This window comes from Pygocentrus nattereri, chromosome 20, assembly GCF_015220715.1.
Source record: "Pygocentrus nattereri isolate fPygNat1 chromosome 20, fPygNat1.pri, whole genome shotgun sequence".
Classification (NCBI taxonomy): domain Eukaryota; kingdom Metazoa; phylum Chordata; class Actinopteri; order Characiformes; family Serrasalmidae; genus Pygocentrus; species Pygocentrus nattereri.
The window spans coordinates 17,382,429-17,402,390 of NC_051230.1; the positions used below are offsets into that span (position 1 = coordinate 17,382,429).

At 37.8% G+C, this 19,962-nt stretch overlaps 1 protein-coding gene across 4 annotated transcripts in view; it reads left to right on the plus strand.

Moving 5' to 3' along the window:
- edil3a (EGF-like repeats and discoidin I-like domains 3a) overlaps nt 1-19,962 on the plus strand; it is a 254,954-nt gene that overhangs the window by 220,388 nt on the left and 14,604 nt on the right. For all 4 annotated transcript variants that reach the window (XM_017695575.2, XM_017695577.2, XM_017695576.2 and 1 more), the window contains exon 10: nt 7,866-8,021. In XM_017695575.2, the coding sequence (XP_017551064.1) occupies nt 7,866-8,021 (156 nt within the window). The remainder of the gene's footprint in view (nt 1-7,865; nt 8,022-19,962) is intronic.

Genomic DNA, 19,962 nt, shown 5'->3' on the forward strand with positions numbered 1-19,962 from the left:
ATGACGTAGAATCAAGTTGACTGTTTAATTAGTCAGGCAACCAAAAGGTACCATCCACCAGTAAAATGGACCTGTGAACTTGATTACTTTGACTCACCATTTGGACATGCACCACACATATGTTTTACAAGTGGTCACTCCCAGTACAAGAAAAGGGACAGTGAGGACCAGTTTTTACAAAGTTAGCCTCATTATGCTAATAAGCTAGCCATGCAAACTTTCATTTTTGGAAATTCTGAACATAACCTGCATCATTTTTTGTGAACAATTGCTTTGTCTGGCTTGATTTACAGCTGTGATGTGGTGCCTTTTATCTGGTTGTTGTTAGCTATTTAGCTTTTGGCTTAAAAGTTGTCTCAGCAGTAACATGTAACAGTTTTAAAATATTGAGCATTTTAAAGAAGGTTTCTCCTAAAGCTTATAAACAGCTTTGCCTGACCTTTCCTTTTTGGATTTGAAAATGAAAATGCATCAGGTTATAGTGATTTCTGGGCAAGTTCCACTGCTGAAGCTGACACTTATGCTCACTCAATCCTTTGCCCCTCCAAGGGCTCCTCTAACACCCTTCACTTGAGTGAAAGTAGTGAAACAGCCCTTAAGATGACATTGGGGATTCCCCCCAAGGAGAATTGGTGAAGCCAAGTGGACGAAAGCATGTTTAAACCCGTACTGGAACAGGTGGTAGGTGTTTCTAATAAAGTGGACAGCTAGAGTATGCTAATCGTTCTTGTAAATAAAACAGCTTCCTCATTTCAGCATATTTAATATGCTCTCAGCACCATATGGCCTTTCTGCAGCATATGGGCTCTCTCCAGCCAGATGAGAAGATGCAGTGAATGTCTTAGATGACAAAGATCGCTATGACTGATTAGCCAATGTGTAACGAGAACAGCCCTAGAGTCTGGTAAATGATATTAACAAGCACTTAGATTTAGTTTATTGCAGAATGACTTCCATTCTTTGTTGGGCTGCAGAGAATAAGACTTCTGTGCAATTTTGTATCTGCAAAGTCATTCCTATTCATTGGTATGTAGTGCACACATCATCACCCACATGTGGACCTCGAGTCCCTGCTCATCTGGAGACCTGAAATTGGGTCAGAATGCCAGGCACTGCAAATTAAATGAACCTTCAGTGCACACAATTAAATTATGCTAGCTTCAGGACCGCCCCCAAGCCCAGCAGCACGGCTGTATGGAGCCTCTTTAATTTGATTTCTTTCAAACCGGTCTGCTAGGTGCTCCTGCCATTCCTTTCTTAAGTACCACTTTAGGCTCTCATGCTGCAGCTGTGCATTGGCTCTCATGTCAATGACAAGATGCAACCTTTTCTCTTCCACTCATCTAAACAAAGACTGAGGCTTCACACAGGCCTGTGCTTCTCTAAGCTTCTATTGGATGCTCTGGCAGTTGTGAATAGGTAAATCTTAATTACCCCAAATTAATTTCCATGAGGCTGCTTTTACATGTGGAAATAAAGAAATATAGCCAATCAGTGTTAATGCTTCAGTTCTCAGCGATTCTAGCATGGTCTCTCATGTCAGCCTTACGAAAGTTTGGCTCAAATTTTGGTGCGAGAGGCAAACTTAAAGCAAAGATCACATACTTGATCTTTGATCAAGATGGGGGGGTGATCATGACCATCTTTGATCAAGATGGGGGGGTGATCATGAAGGTAATATAGGGACCTGAAGACAGTCATTAGCATTAGCACCTATTCAATAAGATTTGCTCAGTGACACATGTGCCCCCACCAGGCTATGCAATCTAGGCCCTCTATCACTTTTGCTTCATGGGGGCTTTCATCCAACATCTAAATGTGAGCCAGCAAATCCAAATTCGTGTGACAAGTCAAATCCATTGTGCTTAAAACGCAGAGAATGGACCTGTTAACAATGCTGACTGGCTGAAAGCAACTCATATCAGTGGATCCTGGCATCTAAGCTGTTAATCTTTGCTTAATGAAAGTGCTGTTTTGATACTTTAAATGCAGGAGCAGTTGATGCTTTCTGAAGTACAGGTGGCAATAGTCTAATGAAATTACTCAAGCTACCACTCAAAAGCTTAGAATTGCCTGTCAAGATGTTGCCTGATGTTATTTTATATTCAATAATAATAATACAAATGTATATTTAAATATTATAAAATTCAATCATTTAAAACATGTGAGGTGGGCATGATTAACATTTAGGAAGCAGCTTATACATTTATCTGCAATCAAAAGGCTTTTATTTCATTCAAAACTTTGATTCAAAACTTTTGAATGGTAATGTATCTATTATATAATTAATCCTCTAAAATAAATTCAAGAACATTATCAGTGTCTGGCCTGTTCCTTGGGGTCTCATGAACCCCAGTCAAATCCCATGCTTTGTTCATGTGAAAGTAAGTAAACACATCCTCTATTGGGAACAAACTTAAATAAGGCATTTGACCCCCAGTCAGATTCCATGTTTTCTTGATGTGAACTAAGCGAACACATCCTCTACAGGGGATAAACTTAGATATGTAACTTTTTAAAATGGTAGCGCACAGTTTCTATGGAAAAGTATATGTAACAGGTTGGAAAATACATACATAAAATGTTAAACATACATTTACAATGGCTATATGTACTTTTCCAGTACATTGAATTCAGCAAATAAACTAAATGTGGTTTAAAATATGAATGTCATCTCTGTATAGGATGTGTTTACTTATTCTCACTTGGAAATCAACAAAACGTGTCATTTTACTGGGGGCACCCAAACATATGCATATGATAACTGTATAGCTGCTAATCTACCCACTCACAAAAAGCTACTAATTGCTTTACTGTTAACAGGTAACTTAGTAAATGTAACAGTTGATTCTCAGGAACGTGAGAAGGATCCATGTGCAGGTGGTCAAATGAAACAGGGAAATCCAAGGGGTGAGGTCGAAGACAGAAAAGGAGGTCAAAAGCCAAAAAGCAAAGTCAGCAAAAAACCAGGCAAAAGTATCCAAAAGGGCAAGAGCATAAATCAGTCCAAAGAGCAGGAAATAGACCAAAACACCAAAAAAGACAAGGGAATAAACAAGGCTTGGTGAGGCAGACAGTGATGAACTGGCAATACTTCGCAAAGTGGAAGAGTGGAAATGAGGATCAGATGGAGCTCATTAGGGTTTGTCGTTAGAACTCAGGAGAGCAGGACCTCTGGTGGCCAAAAGGGGGATTGCTGACAGTAAACAACAAAAAATGACCAAACTCAGGATTCTATATTTACAATCTACTCACACAAAAGACCATAAAAAAACCTGCAAATGTTGGCCAACAATGCTAATGCTAGTTTTCAAATGACTCCCCTGCACCACGGAATATATATAAAACAGACTATTTTAGATTTGGATGTCAGCATTGACAGTTTGTTGTGAGATCCGTCCTCCAACCATCACATACAGAGCACAAACTTCCAGGTGGGACAAATACGAATACAGGTGGGACAAAAAGTGCAAAGTGTACAGTCCAATAATCATTGACAATGTTTAATTTCCTATACTGTTGACTCCCAGAGAAGCAAGGCATCCAGGTCAGAGTCAAAATGACATTATAAAAGCCTGTTGTCCAGCAAGCGCTGATTTTTGTTCCTGTGAAACAGCATGAATTTAAATCTGCTTTTAGCTTGCATTAAAGCCCAACTTCATGGGAGTTCTATAGGCTCAGCTTTCACTGGCTTCCACAAACACTTTCGTGCAGACAATGGTGTCTATCAGACACCTCACATAAAAAAAAAAGATTAAAAAAAAAGATTTAAAGGGAAGCCATACTTTATATGCAGACTTAAAGAGTCCATGTCCTACATTTTAAAGGTGAAGTAACAAAAATACTAACCCCTATTAACCCCTTAAGTTGCCAGGGCCTGTCAGTGGGCCCTGGCCATTTAAAGGGTTAATAGAGGTTTGTATTTTTGAGGAATGGTCCATGCAGGATTTATACCATTTGAACACTAGGGCTTGTCATGTAGACTAAACTACCCAAACTCTGCCCCCATGGGGACAACAGAAGAAAGAATGAGAGATGGGAAAGCATTGTGGGAGGTGTAGTCTGTTACCATTGGCTGGGCCACATGGAGCCTTTTCTATTCACTCATTTATAAATATTTATTCCTTTATTTTCTTTATGTAAGGCTCAATTGATATTTATTCATTCATTATTTCATTCATTCATTTATGAGACTTACCACAAGCATCCCAAGCCAGGCCTACCCAGACTTCAAAGCATGTGCAACAGGGTTAAATACACAGGGAGGTACTTTTCAGCCTCACAAACTAGCCAGCTTATTTTCACCTTAATTCGGTTGCTGCCATCAAAGTGTGGGGGGCATAAGGTCCAGGGCACAGAACGGAGCGTTTTTTTTTTTTTTTGTTTTTTTTTTGACAGCTACCTGTGACAGCAATTATAGAGCCAGCTTCAAGGCCCGGCCGTTGTTTTTTGGCCGCCGCCATGACTCATTGGGCAGAGCGAGATTAGCTTTGTGTGTGTAATCAAGCACTCACAGCCGGGCTCTGGCATGGCCATTCACCAGCAGCCCACTTTGTTTACTGCCACAACTAGCGCAATTAGTTTAGAAGTGTCACAGACAGCAGTGTGCAGGGGCAGCGCGTGGTGAAGGTCCAGCGGGGCTGTGTTGTAATGCCTAATCCCTATTGACATATTTCTGGAGCTTGTGTGGAATGTGCGGAGCTTTGTTTCGTTTTAGCAGCGGCATTGATCTGTAGTCAACATGCAGTTTCTCTGCCGCACTGTGGAGCCTGCACAACAGTCAGAGTGAGCTGAACTGCTTAGAGACCTTCCTGGTATTTCTGCTAGACTCTGCAGAGGGCAGCTATAGCACAACAGGCCTGAAGTGTTTTGTGTCTTTTTTTTTCCTTTCAATAAGTAAAATACAGAAGGAAAATGTAGACATTTAGAATTATGCATAGATGATGTTTAGCTATTTTCACCTAGAACATCAACAAAACATTTCATACAATGATGTTGTGGTCAATATTGTCCTGTACTTTTCCAAATGATGTGGATGTGACACAATACAAGGCAACACAGCTAGTCAGATTAGAGGTAACTTACATATATCAGTACTAAAGGAATAGTTGCCTGTTGAATTCTAAAAGATAATGAGAGGTCAGAAAATGGACATCTGAAATGAATAAAGATTGCTTTTTGATAAATAAAACCACACAAATGTTAGAAAAGAACAGTCTACAAAATACAAAAACAGTGTAGAGTAAGGACAGAAAATGAAAGAATAAGTTGATCAGTTATTTTTCCCCCTTTTTCTATGAAAACAAAGAAACAGCAAAAATGGTGCAGTCATCTTTATCCTGTCCTGTGATACCAATACAGTGGTAAAACAAAGGCACTGATTGTTTCATCTTTACATTCTGCTATTGTAGGGCCCCACATCTTATTTTCAGTGTATTAACTCCACCTCATGCATCCATTGCCTAGGTTCATCATCGTACCCCCCCGCCCTGGCCTTATGCATGCAAATGAGCTGTATGACCTTTACTTTTCCATTTCTGCACAGATATATGCAGAGCACTATAAACTACACCACAATCTCAACATTTACTGCATGACAGGATACATCGCTTTGTGTTGATTTCTTTGTAAATATTCGCTGAGTCTTCTTCAGTTTGCATGCCCTTTTCATCTGCTGCTGTGGCATGACTGAAAGCCTGGCTGTTGCGAGCCAAAAGGATGAATAGGATTCTGTGCGTGCTTTAATTTGTCAATTCTGCTTGAACTGTGTCTGGTCTTTATTATCAGCATGGTAACTTCTTTTGAATTTCTTGCTTTGAATCTCAGTTTTAGGTTCAGAATCTGGCAGCATTTTGTTCGAGTAATGAAAACAGAATGAAATATATATATATATATATATATATACACACACACACACACACACACACACACACACACACACACACACACATATATACACACACACACACACACACACACACACACACACACACACACACACACACGTATCAGTGCAAAGGGCTTCTTTATAAAGGCTCTGCTAAAGCCTGAGTGGACTAAAAAATCCATTTGATGATCAGTTATTAATCTCAGTGTTACTAAACTGAGCACTGACTGAACTAAGCAGCCTCCTCAGTAGTGGACATGTTCACATTCATGTTATACTTGACTCGTGAAAGCATCATCCACTTTAATGTTTTTCTCTTGACTGTGTGAATTAATGTATTAGATATCTAGTTACCTTAGCTTAACACTAGTTATGCTAACATGAATTAATATAGTATGTTTTTTTGCATTCTGTAAACTTACACAAATGCCTACAATCGCGCAGAATCATGTGCTGAATCAAACAAAGCTCATATTTGTCTCTGTGGAGTGGAAATGGTCTCTGTGGAAAAATACTGGCAAAAATGCTAATTCTGTGGAGGCTAGTATAAACGCTAATGATGCTAGCATTCATTTCCTTTTAAGTGATACTTTTTTGATCCCACAAACGGGGAAATTCCACCTCTGCATTTAACCCATCCATGAAGTGAAACACCACATACACACACTAGTGAACACACACACTAGGGGGCAGTGAGCACACTTGCCCGGAGCGGTGGGCAGCCCAATCCACGGTGCCCGGGGAGCAGTTGGGGGTTAGGTGTCTTGCTCAAGGACACCTCAGTCATGGACTGTCGGCCCTGGGGACTGAACCGGCAACCTTCCCGTCACAGGGCCAGATCCCTAACCTCCAGCCCACGACTGCCCCAAACTACATTATGTCACATTAGCAGTCTCTTTACAAAGTAATAGTTCTAAACGTATCAATCAACACATAAGTGTACCATTCTAGATTACGTTCTGGTGCACTTACTGATGATGTAATAGTGCTTGGTGGCTTTATCCTCAGTTGGAAGGGTAAAAAAATTGTTTAATTACTGTGAGCTTCAGCTGCAAGTGTTACCAAAGACAGATGAGAACAAGCTTGAGTACCTTGAAATCTTGTTGATGCCTATCAATATCTTCAGCAAGTACTACTGAACAATAAACTAATATACCTAGAGTACCTTCTAGTCTTCTGGAATGTTTCTAGGTACCAAAGGTTCCAGCACCATGTGCAATGGAAAAGCACATTTACTGATTCAGAAAATTCTGTAGCCTATATGTGTAAACATGCCATTATCAATACAAACACAACTGCTGGGTCTACTAACCTTCCACACCTAATATGTAAATCTAACAGGCCTTCATAAACACTATGCAAAAGGAATAGAACTGCCATTTTTAATTTTGTTATAACAAGGTTAGAAACATCATGTTGGCGGTTGGAATGCAAGCATGGAAATGTAAAAATATTGTTTCTGCTCAATTTTTGAGCTCTGTTTTGCTGTCATGCCATATCTACAGTTAAACCAGTATCATCTTTCATTTCAAACCACATGTAACTCAACTTGTATAACATTTTGGTGAAGACAGGGTCCTCAAATGAACTCCAGCACGCCCTGTTAACAACCCCGTAACGTGCTAATAAAGCATTCAGAGCAAATGAAAATGTATTAAAAATGAACTAAAACACTAGGCCTCTACCTGAGAAGCTGCTGTGGCTAGCTGTTTCATTTCTGCTGAGCCCAAAAAGTGCCTAAGCCCTGTTGTTCAATATGCTGTGAATAATTGAAGCAAGACCTCCAACCCCCCCCCCCCCCCCCCCCCCCTTAAAACCCTCCCTCTACCGTAAATGAATTTACAGGGTTTTTACAAGCCCTTGTGGAGAATTAGAGCTAAGTGTGCTCACTGTGTTGAGAGAATGAAGCAATCATTTCCACTTCATACAGCCAGCCTTATTCTCTCTCTCTCTTTGTTGTTCACTCTCTTTCTCTCAGGTGGACATGCTTGTGCCAACCAAAATTACAGGCATCATTACCCAAGGGGCAAAGGATTTTGGCCATGTGCAATTTGTGGGCTCCTACAAGGTTGCCTTCAGCAATGATGGAGAAAGATGGCACATATATCAGGACGAAAAACAGAAGAAAGATAAGGTAAACTTACACCCATGGTACCTTTGTTTTACAATAATATACTTCACTACTGCATCTACACTTTAAGAGAAGGTATTTAATCCTTTAAGGCTGGTGCAAAAGCGTGCCTGTTTTTGCTGTTCAATCTGCTCTTCTCCCGTATTCATGTTATTCATCAGTTCTGTTGTAAAGAATGCGATATAACAAAACAAACTGTTACAAACTACCTTTTGACCAAGAAAATGAATGAATAGGAACATGAACTCTCATATCAGTTGCACTTTTTTGTTACTCTGTGTAAACAAATCAAAAATAAGCTTTTACCAATCTATTGTGCTCTAAATGAGATTGCACACTCAGAAAAAATCACCAACAATAAATGATGCCTTGTGCATCTTTTATACAGTGATAGGCAACACAGCAGCACTCAGAAAGCTCCAATTTGCCCTCCTCATATCGCTGCTGTCAGGACAAAACCTTGTATCTCCATTTTTGGCGTTTTTCAGTTCTTGACATGATTTGAAAATGCCTGTTGTTCTTTACATTGCGTATAAATTTTATGATGACTGGACTTGTCTAGTTCCATTGACTTACATTAAAAGTAAAGCATGATTATTTTTCCTACTCCTGTAAAGTTACCATTTTGGAGAACAAGGTTTTGTTCCGACAACAGTGATATGTTTCACTCTGGCCAACGTGGATCTTCATCTGCCATAACTCTTCTGATGGCAGATTTAAGTGAGTTCACATTGTGGAACATCATGCAATTCTCAGAATGAGCTATTAGAAAGACATTTGGGTCCTTAAAGCTAAAAGGGAATTACAAAATTAATAAAAACAGAAAATGGTCATTCAGAGTGATTTGAAGTGAAATGTTGCACTGATAGGAATCAGAGGTTGGGATGCCAATAACACAAATATACATGTGAATCTACATATAACTTCTGGGGTTTTATAAGGAGTGTTCAGAATTGTCTCACTCGGAAAAAAATGGATTTAAAATTTAATTAGGCCAAAACATTATCACAAAACTATTGTAGTTTGTATTGTAAGTCTATCAGCATGTTCCTAGCTATATCATGTTGCTTTCAGAGAGGTAACGTTTAGAGGCATTAAACTATTCAGACCCCTGATTCCGATCACCACCACACTGAACAACTTTGAGCCTGAGCATTTCACGTTAAATCATATTGTAACGTGGAGCGATGAGGCGGCCGCACGTGCTGAGATAAGCAACATTTATTATGGGCAAATCCAAAATCAGGGTCAAGACAGTCCAGGGTGATAAAGCCAATATGTAAAACAGAAGGGACAGACATAGCACCAAAATAAAACAGGATAAAACAAACAACGGACACTGGAATAAATACCAAACAAAACAATTCAAAGATTACTTATCAAACAACACATCCAGTACATACATCCAACACATCAAACATAATCAAACACTGTCAAACAAAGACCAGCACTAGACTAAGGAAAACACAGGGCTTAAATACAAGAGGGCTAACGAGGGTTCACAAGACACAGGTGGAAAACTGGTGGAAACAATCAAGGGCAGAGACAAGAAACAAGGGGCAGAACCGAGAGGAAACCAAACAAAGAAGCACATGGACAATAAAAAGTAAACAGAAAAGCACATGGAGGAGTGCGAGGAGCCAATCGTGACACACATAACTTTGTACCTATGCTGTAGAGGTTGTGATGCCAGTGCTCTACTACTTTCTGACAGCATGTAGACAATAAGAGGGATAAATAAAAAGACAGAATGAACCATTTTCACCTCTGTACAAAAGAAGTAATAATTAACGAAAAAAGTAAAAAGCTAAGATAGTGAGAAAGAGGATTGATCTTGAAAGGATTATAGCAAAGAGTTTCAGAGTTTGTAGCAATGAAATAGCTACAGCATTAGCTGCATGACCAGAGATTGAACCTTTACGTCAAGATTCCACCTTGAAAGACATTTGCGTTCAAGTCTTTGAATCCAGTCAAAGTTTGTTCGTCAGACTTTCAAAGATAAAAGTTTTTTCTCCTTCAGAACATTCAGGCAAACATTTGAAAAATGCCTAACAGGCTTTGGCATCTACAGTCGAGCAGGTAGCCTGAAGTGAATGACGACCCTTCCTTGCCAAACACTATTTACCTAAAAGGCTGTAGAGTTCCCACTCTCCTGCCCCCTAATGCCAGCTTCTCTTATCTCAAGCCTCAGTGCACCTGGACGGGCCTGTGGACTTCTGCCTCGCCCTCTCTGACTTGCATTCAGATAAGGGTTCAGTCAGATATTTCTGAACGGCTTGCTGGAAATCTTGTTTATGACTCTCCAGTGAGCTCCACGCGTCCGTTCCAGTGGCGCTTGCCAACCATTTGAGGCCAGACCGAGACCTCCCACCAGTCCCCCAGCCCAGCACTGTTGTTTTGGAGCCTTTCTGGGCTCTGCATGCGATGCCTTCTCTTTTCCGCTGTGATAAGAATGGAATCGCGGTTTGTGGCAGCTGGCCACCAATGTGGGAAGCACTGCTGGGAATGCTTGAGACTGTTTTTGTCAAATCTAAGACCAAAGCCTGTCGTGAAGTTTTCATTATTTGAGAAAGAAACACTTCCAGACAAGTGTGTCTCCAACTCACATATGCTGGCTGTCAAAAGTTTGGAGACATCATGCCTTCTTTTTTTTTCCAGTTTAAATTTTCTAGTTGTTACTTTTCAGTTAAGTAAGAAAAAAATACTCTGTCAACATAAAACAGCCATTTACTAATGGACTGGTGTTTTGTCATTCACTACGATTAGACTGAAATAAAAATTGGAAATGTATGAAAAAGATATATGGTGTGATATTGATATAAAGAGAAAATCACAAAATGGAATTTAATAGAAATTGTTTTCGGCATTATTATTACTTAAAAGATACCATACATAGGGTTTATTAATAATTTTAAAAAATATATAAAATAATAAAATAAAACTTTATTAATAAAACAGGTCAAAACATTCACATAAACACATGAAACTGAGGCAAAAAAAAATCAAAAACAAACAAAAAGAAACCACTAGGATAAAACTCAAGATACATAGAGAGAGAAAGCCAGAGAGAGATGCATGGCTGAATTGTCCAGAAGCAGTAAGACCTCAAATCAAAGCTTACAAGATGTTAAGCTTGCTTGAATAAAAACTACACATTTTGCCTTAAAAAAATATATTATTTAGCAAAAAATTGCAACACTTAATTTCACATTCTTAAGAGTGTCTTCTTCACTGAAAAAAAAAAAAAAATCTGTACATTTTGTAGTAAATAACTGGCAGCAGAGTTCAGACTCATTTGCTGTAATTTTATATAGACATTACAGTAATTCCTATTTACAGAATGATGCTGTAATTACTACATACAATAGCCTACTGTGTATACCTGCTAGTGTATATAGTGTATAAAACCGTATAAACTGAAATTTCAGCCATTTAGAGCTTTAAAAAGCCAACAGCATTTCACCATTTGCCAAGAACTCTTTAAACCAGACATTACAGTATTAATAGTTTTACACATCTATGCCAGTTTTTAAGATTTCAAAGCTGCCAGTAACCAAGAGTCTGTTTCAAAGGGACATTACATTATCAGCTAGATAACTGAAGCACAAAACACAACTGTGGTTGGAATAACAAAATCTGTGAAATGCATTTAGGGGAAAAATAACCACAATTGCAACAATCTTCAGACAGGCTATTCAAGACTGCATTAATTAGTCACTTTGCCAGTATGTTTTGCAATTAACAGCCAATTGTAGCTAATTACTGTAAAATCCAACATTTTAACCACTTTGGCAAGATGCTAGTCTTATATCTCCAAGAGTAAACATTTTATTATATATTTAGGGAGTACAGTAGATTACTGCAGGTGTAAATATATAGTGACTTGACAGATCTCTTTTCCAAATTAGTAAAGCATCTCTTTTAGCTCAAGTGTGGTTTAATCAGGACATTTTTTAATCAGTGTAATCAGATGAAGTATTTTCCCTGTGTGTGTGAAATGTGTTTACATACACTTAATAATCTGATTACAATCCGATTTCTCAGTAATCTGATTATTCGAGGTTAAACAGCATTCCGATATCTTACAAAACTCCAATTTCATAGATTATATAAAAGCCTAGAAATGCAATTAAGAAATCTGGTAAAGAGAGTTGGACTTCAATTCATGTATACCCTTACTCTGATTTCTTTCATTTTTCTCAGTCTGTGCACCTGCAAAAACAGCAACAGCATTAAACACATCCCCCGCAAAAATGACATCAAAACACTTTTGGAGGAACGCTGAAAACATATACATGCTTGACGAAATGAAGATTTTCAATATTCTTCATCTTCATCAAGTTGAGTTTTACATTACATTTACATCACCTCTTCTTCTGTGAGTGTAATGGCTGGTTGTAAAGCAGAAGGTTGTAAAGCAGAAATCTGATTACTGTCTAACCCATGTACAGTTTTTTTATTATCTATATACCCAGATGCATGTCAATGCATTGAACGGACAAATCTGGTTTTCTGTGGTTATCAGATTATAAAGTGCATGTAAACACTCAGTGTTATCGAAGAAAAAGTGCATAGTGCAAAATACTGTGGAACCTCCTCTACTATATGGCTACTATTTCAACTACAGCTGAAAGTTTTAAATGCTTATGAGTGCTTATATCACAACAAGAAGGTATAATCTGTGGCGTTTTGCATGATTTCCAATGAAGCACTGTCAATGTGTGTTCTCAAATATTTACTGATGTGGTCAAAATGAACCACATTTAATATGTGAAGTTATTATAAACCCTAAATGAATATAACATGCTCATTTGGTATTAAAAGCAGTTTGGAAAGTTACAGACTATTGCCAGGCAGTGTGTAGTTGCTGGACACTGACCAGTATGGATTGCATTAAGACAGGCTGCTTATCCTTAGGAATCCACAGGATTCAGTCTTGGTCCTTGAAGACAGAAATAGTACATGACAGGAGCCTTTTGTGAAACATAGCTCCCTGCACTGGATATTCACCAAATTCTACACTTCCAATAAATGGCTCATTTCGAAAGCCATTTGTCAGGCGGGCTGCTGTCTTTGCAGAAGAAGTTAATTTTGCCTCCAAAGATGATCTTTTGGATTCAGGCCTCCGCCTAGCATGGAGGCAGCCAGTGTGTGTGTGTGTGTGTGTGTGTGTGCGTGCATGCGTGTGTGTGTGCGTGCGCGTGTGTAGAGGGGGATGAAGGGGTATTGATGGTTTTGGATGATTGGAGCCGGGCCAGGGCCTTGGCAAGCCCAGCACAGTGCAAATCTTTAGAGAAAACTATGAAATGTCAAAGAGAGAGCCTTCTCAAACAGTGGGAAGGTGATAAAAAAATTCCCCCATCGGCTCCCCCAGTGCTGCATACTCACAACTTAAGCTCTCAAAAAAAGTAAAACCACAGCGTGATTTCAGACATGCATTAATGTTCTTGGTCCTTTTATTGCACTAGAAAATCACTTTTAATATTCAACAGCAATAGTGGAAGTAATAGTGGCAACCTGCATACAGAGGTTAAATTTAAATTGGCTGTCGACTCTGTTCAGAGTTGTTTTCTCCAACAGTTGTATGTCTGTAGACAAGATTTACCAAGAAGACATGAAGAATTCATAAGGAATAAGGCATCTCCATGACATGCTGGTGAGTCAGTGCCAGACCATGTGAGGGAAGAGAAGCTGGAACAGGCCAATTTGCTCTGTGGCTTTTTGTAAACGTTTCGGCCCGTAAGCACAGCTGGCCCATCAAGATTATGCATGTGTGCGTTCCATGTTAGCCTCATGCATTCTCAGTGCACAGTATTACCAGATAAAAGGCAAAAGTCTTGTGAAAAATCAGTAAATCAGTGCTACAGATCAGTAGCACAGGGCTGTGAGCATATTATAAACATGGATAAGCTATAGAGTAATTGTGCTTTCCCGGAACACAATGAATGACCATGGACATCTCAGAAGCTCACTTTAATTATACTGTAATTTCAGTTAACTTAATGCATACTTTAAAAGTCATTGATTTAAAATACACTTCAAAATAATACATTTAAGTTGATGGCAGTTAAATAAGCATCAGTTTAAGTATGTTTTAATATGGTTAAAAAAAAGAACATTTATTTAAGTGTACTTCCTTACAGCATGCTAAAGTATACTGTAAATACTTTAACAATATAGATCATTTTACATTATCTATTTGTTTGGTTGAAGAAACAATGAATCAAGATTGTGTAACTTATATTCCTATTTATGTGTTGTCTTGATCAAAAAGGTAGTTTGTGAAACTGAGCAAAATTCAGTTTTTCAGCTTTTTTTCATCACATTCTTAAATGTCAAAATAAACACAACAGCGTTCAGAAAGCCTGTTAATAGTGAAAAAGAGTAGAAATGCTTTATAAATTGCCACTTTTTTGTGACATCCTTAAAAGATTAAAGGCACCATAATAAAAATTAATCCCTTTTTAAACGATAGATACTTGATAGAATCTGGAAAATGGACATGTAAAAATAAGTTTTTGGTGCATAAAACTTTTAACTCTAACCGTGTTACACCTAAAGCCTAAAACTAACTCTAACTCTGGTTGTCATCTTAATATTAATAATAATGCTGTATTTTGCTGCTGTCAGAAGAAAACCTTGTATCTGTTTTTGACATAATCTGAAAATATCTGTTGCCCTTTACATTGTGTTTACATTTAATGGAGAATTAACTAAAAGAAACGTCCCGAAACAATGTGGAAAAAAGTCTGGTTCTACTGACTTACGTGAAAAGTAAAGTTACCATTTTGGAGATACAAAGTTTTCTTCTCACAACAGTGATTTACATGTTGACATTGAAAAGCTGTAGTTTCACATCTCGTATTACCACCTCAGAGCTATTTAAATCCTGGACACTCAATCAGTGATGATTTTTTGTTACTAAAGTCAGTGAACGATGCAGTATAAGGTAGATAGATGTCAGTTTTTGTTGAAGGAAGTCTGAACTAATCAGCCCCCTTCTTTGTACACAAATGGTGATTGAGTAAAAAGAATAAACATCATACACAAAGTTTATGTATAAAAATACTTGGATTTGTGGTCTAGGGAACCAAAAACCTGGACAATCTAGGGAAATCCTGGACAGGTGGAAACCCAATCCACACCTCATAGCTGAGTTGGCAGTGGTGCTGGTTGTGCCAGTCTTACTGGACTTTCTGCCCATGTATGGGGTGATGATTTTATTCACTATTTCATCCTAAAAGTGTTTTGAACACATGATAATGTTTCTAAAAGTCCAGGAGTTGATATATTTGAATGAATGTGTCTAGACATCATCCACTACCATTCAAAGCCCATTTTTGCCCCAAACAAAATCCACATCCAGTTTATTTGTGATGGAAATTTCCGCTTACTATTGTGGTCAGTGGTATGTTGCCACTAGGGACAGAATTTTCCATCGCTGCTCTGTTAAATAAATGGAATATCTGGTTTGCAATCATGTAAGCATCCTAGAGCAGCCTGACTGTTTCAGCTAATACTTTGTTAACATTTTTATTCCTTATGAAGCTATATTTGAAATGTGTTTAACAAAGAAATGTATGCTAAATGTTAGGTTTTATAGAATAGAACTAAGAACAAAGCTAAATAACTCTGTAATGCTAAATAGAGAAGCTATGAGAAAAAAAAATATATTGATTTCAAAAATTACAAAGCAGAGATAAAACAATTTGAACCTGATTAAACATTACAACTTTCACTCATTTTCAAAAGGTTGTTGCCCTGGCGGAGCTGAGTAAGCGAACACTTTCAAGGCTTTTCCACAGCTTTTCTTTATCAAGTTACAGAGGCCAAGAGGGGCTTGAAAGAAATCTCATTTTTGCCTTCGGCTCAGAGTCAACTCAACTGGTGTGTCCTTAACAGTACCCCCATAAAATCCCTCAGCTGACAAATGAAATGAAGGCTTCTATCGGAATTCCCCCAAGGCCTCTTTCCCATGCCCTGAGAGTTTTTATCTGATATTGTACACAATAACGAGTGCAGTCATGCACAGCTATAATTGATTGGTGTTTAAAGCTTGCTGAGGTCAGTGGCAAAAAGTCAATTAGCCTCCATAAAGACTTATTCCCTCTTGATGAGAAGGGTCAACAGTACCCTTGAAAGGCAGTAAACAAGATGGCACCCTGAGATTACCCATCAGTGAATCAACCCTCTGTGCCTAAGTGTGTGTCTTCCCTCCTTCTGAGACCACTCGTGGGAGGTGTAGAGCTCATGTGGCCAAGATTAGATTTGATTGGGTTGTATATTACTTCTCTCTCATGATGGTTGGCTTACAGGCATGAATTTGACTAATGCTTTCAGAGTTATTATTGCTGATGGGCTACTGAAATGTAATTATGGAAAACCAGTTAGTTCAATTATGGAAAACATTTACATGTGATTTATGTTCCATATTGTCAAGTTCAAATCTGAGGTTCTGCCTTTTGTTTTGTTTGGATTCCATGCCAAAAAATTTAAAATAATAGGAAAAATGTAAAAGATGGTTTTAGTCTCCACAAAACAAGACTTTCTGTTCTATCTTCTACTTACAAACACAAATGCAAATGTAGATGCTGCACTGATGATATGCACAACATTAAAATAGAAGCTTGGGGAGAAAAATATTTACGCAATTTAGATATGCTTTCTTAATGCGATTTGAGGTTATTGAGTTTAATATTCCACCAGTTCACATTGTGCAGACTGTACACCTATATCACCACACTCACGCCCAAAACCACGTTTTTTTAATGTTTTTTTAATTTTATTTCATCTCGCCTGTGAGATGACTGGTTTAAAAAGGTTAAAAATTATCATTAAGCTCACGTTCTCTTTCCGCCTTTCCTGTGTCTTATACTTATATTGAGGGTCAAACCTTATTCTCTGCTGTTATGGTTTGCTATCCAGTTCCCCTTTTGAGTCTTGGTTCCTCTCAAGGTTTCTTCCTCTTGCTCTTAGAAAGCTTATCCTTGCCACTGTTGCCACTGGCTTGCTTATGGGGGCTCAGACCTGATTTTTTTTTTCAGTAAACCTACTTTGTGACAGCGGCTGTTGTAAAAAGCAGCATATAAATAAACTTTGTCTTGATTTGATTTAATAACGCTGCTGTCAGAGCACATTTGAAAACATGTGGCCCAAAAGTACTTGAGAAAATGTCTGGTTACACTGACTTGCATTAGAAGTAAAGTGTGTTTTCTCCTGTAAAGTTGCCATATTGGAGATACTAGGTTTGTTACGACAGCAGAACTAGGTTAAAAATAAAAGGTTTCCAAGACCACAATTCAAAAATTAAATTAAAAAGTGGGACACCCAACAAACAAGAAGCTGCTGGTGTTCTCAAAATAGTGAACTGCCCACCAAAGAGTCCAGACCTCAACATCACTGAATATGTTCAGGACAGACAGCAGAAGTTCTAGCAACTTCTAAGACTGAACTGTGAAGGTAAAAACATTCCTGCAGATGTCTGTTAAACTGTAACTGAAAGCAAGCTTCCCAAAAAGAATGAAAGCTGTCATAAAGTGCAGAGATTGGATGCTCTAAATGCTTACTTTTGTGTGATTTGTTCCTTAACACATGCTTAAATATATAATATGTTTTAGTATATGTTAAATAAATAAAGATTCATCTCTGACTTTTGCTCAGTGCCTTAAGCAAAATCAGTTTAACTCTGAAGCATGTCAAAATATAGTGTATCAAATAGTATCAGTAACCATGTAGGCAAATCCTTTTTCCTTTGTACTACTTGATGTAGAAGTTTGCAGCCTTGTAGCTCTGATGCAAAACTGGAGAAGCAAACTTTACCAAACATTGTCTTGGCTGACTGAGTACATGTGCGGTAAGCAGAAGGCTGAGCAAATTTGATCTGTTGAACTGTTACTTAAGGCAGTTCTACCACATGGTTTTGACCAGATCTTAGTAATGGTTCTTCAGCTCCAGGCACTGTGTTTTGGTGACGCTGCTGTTGAGATGCTCATAAAACCAAAACACATTACAGCAACCCATCTTCTTGTTGCCTCCAGAGTATATCAGTCATGAAACAAGGTAAACTGGCAAAAAGCAATCTGCCCAACACCTATTGTTCCATTTGTATGCAGACTGTTTATCATAGGAGGATAGAGGAGACACTGCTGACTTCTCATGGTGCTAGACCAGAGTTTTTCATGCTTTGGTCAACTTCTCTGAAGACCATTTCAGTCTTATTGCCCCATACTGCCTCTTTCATTCTAGCATTTGAACCATATGAGAATTGAAACCTTTTGCATCCTCCTGTGCTTAATGTATTTCCAGAGGAGAAATTGAAGCTGATATAGTAGAAAAAAAATAAACACTGATACGGATAAACTGCAGAAATTGTTGTTTTACATATAAAACTTAGTGTTTTTGTTGAGAAGCTGTAAACTCTGTTTATTTGGTTCAAGCTAATAGGGGTCAGGGTCTAGTACTGACCTGCTAAAGTGCACTGCATTGCTCACCAACCTCATTATCACATAATACAAGCCCTGGAATAGACTGCTCTCTTCAGAAGATGACTGGCAGTCATATGTAACTACTGATGGCTACATTGCTTTATTTCTACATGACTGTATGTACTGTGTTATTTACACTGAATTAATGAAGTGAATATTATAAAGCACATAGAGGCTTCTGGTTCTGAGCCACATTTAAAGCTGTAGTAAAATAATCAACATACATATAACTGCACACATCAGTTTTATGTACATAATATGTAATATTTTATGTACTTATACAAGTTCAAGTAGACCGTGCATCAGGCTATCTTCTCATCTTCCAATAACAACATCCTCTGTGAATTTTGACAGCAAACAGACTGATATGTCTTGAGATTCACTCATACAAAATGAACATTCTTCATCATGGGTTTTTTTCCAATTACTGAGTTATACTGTCTATATATAACAGAATTTACATTTTTATTATTTGATTCACCCTCTTCGCAGCAGTAAGAGTTTTGTTTTGAAGCATGTAAATAACTCATATTGAGAGCTGGGGCTGGTTATAATGCAGGGTTACAATAAGGAGTAGTGAACCCTGACTGTTAGCCCTCAATAATGCAAAGTTCTGCTGACACCTAAATGGGATTCTAACAATATGTTGGCATATTGTTAGTAATTAGCACTAACTTTCCTTTGTACATAAAATACATTAAAGTTCACAAAAGATATTCAATATTTTTTAAGCTTGTACCATAATTATTACCATATTTCATGCAGCATTATGCATGTGCCTTTTTACACACAATTAGTGCCTTTATAAATGAAAACATTTTAGTTGATTCTACAGCAACCTTGTAAAGTTTAAAGAACCTCCAAAAAGAATGTCATAATTGTCAGAACAAAACTCTCTATTTTTGTCATTTTTTTCCTTTTTTTTTAACACAATATGAAAAAAGCTGGCCTTTACAATGCATCAAACTTTCATGAGGAATGTACCGATAGAAATGGTCCTAAATTGAAATTTATTCTTGTTCCATTAACTTTCATTGTAAAGTTTGTTTCAACAGCAACATATGTCATGTCTAAAGAAAAAACAAGTATCTTCAGAATGGCAATTTTACAGGAGGCTGCTAAACATTTTCTCATTTTATTATTTTATTTTATTTTTTGATTTTGAATGGAATATAAGGAAAGATTATTAATTTGGAGCATTTCTTTTGGTCCAATATAATAGGAGTTTCACATAATGTAAAGGGCAGCTGCTGAGCTCATATTTTGCAGAAACCTAACAATTGCAAAAAAAAAAAAAGAAGAAAAGAAGATACTTCTATTTTTTTTGGACAGAGATAACAGCTGCTTTTATCAAGTGGCACTTTTTCTGGTGTTTACATGTGTAATTTTCATCTGATTGAAAGATCAGAATAAATCAAACCCAATAATGTAATTCAGCTCAAAAGAATATGTTCCAAATA